The sequence below is a fragment of the Pelobates fuscus genome, chromosome 3 (genome assembly GCF_036172605.1).
Source record: "Pelobates fuscus isolate aPelFus1 chromosome 3, aPelFus1.pri, whole genome shotgun sequence".
Lineage (NCBI taxonomy): Eukaryota > Metazoa > Chordata > Amphibia > Anura > Pelobatidae > Pelobates > Pelobates fuscus.
The window spans coordinates 260,178,894-260,186,167 of NC_086319.1; the positions used below are offsets into that span (position 1 = coordinate 260,178,894).

General features: G+C 40.2%; 1 protein-coding gene across 1 annotated transcript in view; it reads left to right on the forward strand.

The window, feature by feature from the left end:
* The window catches only part of PLEKHA2 (pleckstrin homology domain containing A2), a 70,007-nt gene extending 68,537 nt beyond the window's left edge, over positions 1–1,470 (forward strand). The window contains exon 12 of the mRNA XM_063448413.1: positions 284–1,470. Coding sequence (XP_063304483.1) covers positions 284–586 — 303 coding nt within the window. The 3' untranslated portion in view covers positions 587–1,470. The remainder of the gene's footprint in view (positions 1–283) is intronic.
* Positions 1,471–7,274: the final 5,804 nt, after the last annotated feature.

Consider the following 7,274-nt stretch of genomic DNA (forward strand, 5'->3'; position numbering starts at 1 on the left):
CACAAAATTATGCCAGTGCACTTACTGTTTTCCAGAGATTTCACCCCAGAGAGGACAACTTGATCATTGCTTTTATTCACAATATATTAAATGTTTCCTACTTTTTGTTTCCTACTTTTTGGACAAACTAGAACTACTACTGCTAGCTGAAGAGACTCTCATTAATATTTGAGAAAGATTGTGAAATCACATATGAATGGCCATGGTTTTTTCATCTATTCCATTGAAAACAATTAAATATAAAAAACTTTTAATTCCAATTCCGTTTTGTTTCATCCCATAGGAGCAGTATTTTGGTCGCACCATGTCCTTAAATCGTGCCTGTATTCCTCCACCAACTCCCTCGGTCAACTCCAGCAGTCACTCAGAAGGCAAGCGTCCACTTGGAAAGTCTCCTTCTGTGAAGTCTTCTTGGCAGCCCTGGACACCAGTCCCTAAATGTGAAACGGAGGTGTCAAGGGAGGGTACCACAGATTTTAAAGAAGCAGGAGTACGAGCAAGACATGTGTCTGAACCCCAGAGGGCATTAGAAAAACCATTTCTCTTCAGTCTAGATGACATGAACATCCGCACTTCAGATGTTTGAAAAGACTATTTTTATATTTATATATACAGCAGGAAGAGTTCACTGATGTATTAAATACTCGTCATATAGGTTTACATTGAGTTGCTGAAAGTGTTTGTATATAGTCACAATCTTTTCTGATGTTTGTTATCAACCTGATAGTGAACCCAAACTCCTTGTATCGTTATTTAATGCTGCATTGCTTAGAGGAAGATTAATGTTTCAAAATGAGAATATTTCCTTGAATCAGGAAACAAAACCATAGATTTCCCTGCAGCGGTATTGTTTTGGAGACTTGAGAACCCACTAACAGGTCGTAGTGCCAGGATTCTAATCAAAAACTGGGGAAGCATTGATATATCAATCTGACACTTCTCATCCATGACCACTTACTTATTGCTTGCCACTAGTTGTTACCCATCCACACAAAATGGAAGGATTGGGAAATCACTTATTTGTTTTTAAATGGTTGTGTTCTCAACTGTATACAGCAGTTGTCAACTTGCGGTGGTAGACCACAGCGCATTATATAGCGAATAACGCCCAATGGAGGGGAGGCCGCCATTGACTTTTAATTTTATTTTGTGTCGAATTTTTTTGCTTCGTAAGATATACAAAAATATAATTTAAAACCAGATATTTTATATATACTTTTTATTTTTAAACATTAATATCCGTTTCATAGTAATAGGTTGCCTATTGCAATAGCCAGTGTGTTTGACAGCTTATTGCCATTATGCAGTGTTTGTATGTAATTATTTTGTGTTTTTACACCTAAAATAATGATTGCTTTATTGTCTTTCTATTAACTGTGAAATTAGGATTTCTGTTCCCGATATTTATGTGAAATGTTATTACAGAAACTATTATAAATGGCTCTGCAGCTCTGAATTTTTTAAACATGATTATTTTTTCTTTTTCTTTCTCTCATTTTCACATTAGATTTAAAGAGATACTATAGTCACCAGAACCATTACAGCTTAATGAAGTGGTTCTGGTGTCTATAGCCTGTCTCTGCAGGTTTTCATAGAAAAGGCAGTATTTACATTGATGGCTAATCACACCTCTAGTGGCAGTCATGGCCATTAGAGGTGCTGTCTAGTCCAGTGCTAAACGCTACCCATAAAGATGCAGCGATTTACTGCGCATGTGCAAAAACCTCCCAGTGATTTCCTCCAGTTTGATGATCTCATCCATGGAGGCGGAAAAAAAAAGTGAAGTTTTTAACACAATTGTGTCAGGAAAATATGTTTATAAATGCACTTACAGTATTTCTCTTCTGTAGGTTTCACTAAATAAAAACCAGATCACATCTGTAAAGGAAAATGTCAGGCAATGCAAATTGCAGTTAGACTTGGTCCTGCAACAAATACTACACAATACATGCGGAATGTTTAACAGATACCGCATGTAAGGCTTATATCATGCCTGTGCATTATCTACATTATTTCAGATATGGAGAAGTTAAACACATTGTTAAAACGACTGTAGAAAGTTTACCCTGTTCATTATAAAAACACACACTGTGTGTGAACTCATGTTTGAGCAATGTTAAAGGAACACCACACCAAAAAGTAGTGGTCTTTATTTCCTCATTTTACAAGGCATTACAAGTCTGAATTCACAAGTCAATATATCCAGGTATGCAAACATACAGTCTAGAGTCGGACTCTACACTACTGGATTCAAACCCAGTCTAAAGACACAGCAGCAGTCCATGTTTTGCATGTCTAACAGGAACGAAACTTGAAAATGCCTAAATCATGGACAGTTGTTGTCCCTCGATGACTGAGTTGAGAACCACTAGAGATCTACTTACCTCATATTCTTCCTCCCTCCCCACCACAATCTTTTTCTTGACATGACAAAACCAGTGTTACATTTGTATTCCCCTGCGCAAAATTGGTCTGAGGATATCCTTCAAGGCAATGGGATCCTCCACCGGTCTGTTTACTCCTGCCCAAATGTATGCCTTAGGCATTTATAACACATTACACAAACAAATGACAAGACAATAAGTTTGTGGTTTTGCCTTGTTTTGCCGCATCAAACAGCATACATAGGACAATGGACTCCATGGTTTGTTTATTTTTTCATTGTGTTGGAAAAAGAATACATTTCCAGCAAAGATATATGCAGTTTTCATATATCTTTATACAGCCAAATTCAGAATAGACATTCTTTATATGAACTCCATTTGCCACTTCGCAAAATCGGGCTCTTTCAATTGCATTGTTCATAACATTACTTAATGTTTGAGGCGCTAGTGCTTGAATTTCTGCACGGATATTCTTCTTGGGCAGCTCAAGTGAACGCAGTTTGTTCATGTACATCCACGCCTTCAGATATCCCCACAGGAAGTAATCAAGAGCTGAAAGGGCAGGCGAACGTGGTGGCCAGTTAATGTGGGAATTTCTTGAAATAATCTGTTTACCGAACAGTTGTCTCAGGAGGTCCACTATTTTTTACTTGTTCCTTCGTGAAATTACCCATGCTGGATTTCCCAAGTTTCAGTTAGAAAATGTGCCTGCAACAAAACCTTTTGACTGCTAACAAATAAGTTCGTTACCTGTCACATCCTACTCTGAATGTTGTCCACCCTGTATATACTTATGAAAGTATTCAAATGTGCTGGTAGTATAAAAAGGAGAAAGGGGTTGCTCTAAGTCACTATAACACTACAATACAGCATTTTGTGGGGTTATGTTGTAAGACCTAAATTTGCACAATCACCTCTCTATGTTTCAACACATTAGGCTTAAACCTCAATCCAAATGACTGGTTATGGATCAATGTCTTTTATCTCTAGGGTTCAGCCCATGGGAAGTATCAGGCATTTGGTACTATTTATTTTGGGTGTCAAATGATCCAGCAACAAATTTAGCTAGGATTGTAAAATGAAAACATTGGATTTTGACATACCAAGATTAATTACAGTGTGGGAATGATGTAATCTCTAATTTGACATTCTGCTAAGGCAACTGCTGAAAACATATGACAGATTTAAGCTTTCCTTTAAGGTATTTCTCACCTCTGAGCTGTGGACAGAATAAAAACAGAGGTATATTTTGATTTCTAGTATTATTAATGGCATTGCAATTTCTTAACAAGTAATACTCTTTAATTTATTGCGGCCACATTACATTAGGAATAAGGTCTTTGTGATGATTTAATTAGCACTAAATGACATCAGATGTTAAACGTATAACGTAGAATAAGACCCGCTGTTCTGCAGATGTTCCATGTTGAATGAATAACATTTCACCAATATGACGGGAAAGCACTGAATGGCCCGTTATGAGTAAGGTACCTTCGTATGTGGTCCATAATAACAGATCAGATGTAGGAATCTATGGCGCTGCAAGATAATTAACACTGTTTGATCCTGAATAACAGAATCAGGAAGCAAACAAGTGCCCAAGACCAAAGGCACTGCTTAAAATGATTAGGCAACACTAATAATGTTTATCCAATTATCCATCACTCCATTCTTGGTCATCTACCTAGAGGAAGATATTGTAAGATCTGCCCAAATTTAAATCATAAGAGGAAATTTAGAAGTCAGAAGGGCTGCATCTTATCACAGTCAATTATGTTAGTTTTAGTAACCAATTTACCATTTGCCACATGTGTATCATGCCCTAGAGCAGTGTTTCCCAACCCAGTCCTCAAGGCACACCTACCAGTCCAGGATTTAAGGATTACCCAGTTTTGTCTAAGGTGTTTTTAGAAAAAAAAAGAAAAAACACCTTAGACAAAACTGGGTAATCCTTAAATCCTGGACTGGTAGGTGTGCCTTGAGGACTGGGTTGGGAAACACTGCCCTAGAGCAGTGGTTCCAAAGTAGTCCTCATGACTCAGCAACAGCAAAGGATTTGTCAGTATCCCCATTGGGATAGAAAAGGGAAATACATAAATCCTGGACTGTTGCTGGACCATGAGGATGGTTTGGGGAACAACAGTTGTAGAAAATATAATTTAATCAATAGGAGGTGCTAACCAGCTGGTAACATAACAGAATATAGAAGGTACTTTTTATTTAAAAAGTTCAATTTTAGCTCTTGGAATTTTAATAATTGATATCCTCCTAATCCCAAATCCTGCAATTTGTTGCTTGGTTATTTTTCTGACATACTGAACGGATTAAATTGATAGGCCTAATGGAAGCTAACTTTGTCATCTATCTTTGCTGATTTCACTTTTGATGATTTATAATAATAATAATAATAATAAATGATGATGATGATAGGTTTATAAATTAAAAAGGGATTTATTCATGGATTTATCCTTGTAAACCTTCCCTGAATACCAAGCAATGTATATGCCAGGTTTCACCACTTCATTTGAGAACCATGATTATTGTCTACTGATCCACTAATGTCATTTACCCAGGTGTGGAAGACTCTGCACTGCTAAAGAAGTCCTCAGATCTTTCTGTCCATGTGAAGGTTACCTGGCCCATACACTATGACCCTGGTTTGCTGTCACTGACAAGTTAGCAATAGACATTAGTTGAATATTGCATTAATCTGTAGGATTATGGCTTTGTCTAATAAATTTGGAGCCGTCTGGCCGGTGGACCTGGTATTTAATATAAGTATGTGGAAAAAAGAGACAGTGTGTCTGAACCCACACCTCTAGAATTAACTTATAGTTATAATATAGCAGCATCCTCTCGGGATGTTCCAGACCTTATCCCGTACAAATAGAGTGTGTATATGAATAGCAGAGGAGTATAACTGATAATCTACAGAAAGAAAAACAGTACAATAGTGTAATACTGTAAATAAGCAATAAAACTGCGCCAATATCAATTGAACTCACAAGATGTAAATAGTAAGATCGCTTCAGGGTGCCTCCCCTTAGATGTTTGGGTTTATATCCAGAACCCCCTCTCAGCTGGTTGGTGGTGTCGCCACAATGTGGAAGTCCGGACTCAGGAAATGGTAAAAATAACCTGCCCCCCAAGCTGCAGTGGTTCTGGGGACTATAGTGTCCCTTTAATGTGAGGTTAATTAGAGATTAGTGCCACGAATAATAGACTAGATTGCCTACTCAGGGCCGCCATCAGGGGGTGACAACCATGACGGTTGTCACGGGCCCGGCGACTCTGGGGGCCCCTCGTGGAGCGGCAAAACTGCAAAGCATTTAGGGCCACCCGATGGGCCCTATATCTTCAGGGGCCCGGTCAGCGCTGCGGCCGGGTAATTGCGCGACCGGGCCCCTTTAAAAGAAAAATTGCATCTACACCGCAAGGGCTGCTGGGAGGAAGTGACGGCCGGTCACTTCCTCCCAGCTTACTCCGCGCGGGGGGAGAGGCAGAGCAGAAGGAGAGCGGAGGAGAAGACACCAGAGGGCAGAGGCATCCACTCCCATCATCCCCAGCCACCCTCCTGCAACTTAAAGGTAAGAGGAGGGTGGCTGATAAATGAGGTGTGTGTGTATGTATGTATGTGTCTGCAATTATGTATGTCTGTGTGTGTATGTCAGTATGTATGTCTGTCTGTGTGTGTCAGTATTTATGTCTGTCTGTGTGTCAGTATGTATGTCTGTCTGTGTGTCAGTATGTATGTCTGTCTGTCTGTGTGTCAGTATGTATGTCTGTCTGTGTGTATGTCTGTCTGTGTGTCAGTATGTATGTCTGTCCGTGTGTGTGTCAGTATGTATGTCAGTATGTATGTGTGTCTGTGTGTCTGTCTGTGTGTCAGTATGTCAGTATGTCTGTCTGTGTGTGTGTCAGTATGTATGTATGAGTATGTATGTATGTATGTCTGTCTGTCTGTGTATGTATGTCTGTCTGTGTGTCAGTATGTCAGTATGAATGTCTGTCTCTGTGTGTGTCAGTATGTATATGTCTGTGTGTATGTCAGTATGTATGTATGTATGTCTGTGTGTATGTCAGTATGTATGTCTGTGTGTGTATGTCTGTATGTATGTGTGTATGTGTGTGTGTTTGTCTGTATGTATATATGTCTGTATGTCTGTGTGTGTGTGCATGTATGTATATCAGTATGTATGTGTATGTATGCCATTGTGTATGTATGTATTTCAGTATGTATTTATGTGTATGTATGTCTGTTTGTCAATATGTCTGTATGTGTGTGTGTCAGTATGTGAGTATGTATGTACGTCAGTGTGTGTGTGTGTGTATCTGTGTAAGTGTCTGTGTGTGTATGTCTGTTTCAGTATTTGTGTCTGTTAGTATGTGTGTATATTTCTGTGTGTGTGTCTGTGTCCTTTTGGGGTCTCTCTCTCCCCCTCCCTCCATGGTGTCTCTCCCTCCCTCCATGGTCTCTCTCTCCTGCCTCCCACTGAGTGAGCACTTTCTGTCAGTCCGGCTGGGTACAGGAGACTGATGCTCCTGTACCACGGACTGGAGCAGAGCCCGGCCACGCTATACTAAGGGACTGGCAGGAGAGAGCGCTTTGCGCTTCCCTCCTGCCGATCCCTTTTTTCTTGTGCTCCCGGGCCGGTGCACCCTAATGGACGTGCCAGTGTGGGTAGAGCTGCAGCCACCTAAGGCTCTCTATAGAGCGCTCAGGCGGCTGCAGCATGAGGGGCTGGCGCTCCTGGCGGTGCCCCTTCGTAAGGGGTGCCCTAGGTGACTGCCTAAGTTGCCAATAGGAAGCGCCGGCCCTGATTATGTTGGCTATTTAACCCCTTTTTGACCAGACCGTTTTTCAATTTTCTTACCGTTTGGGACCAGGGC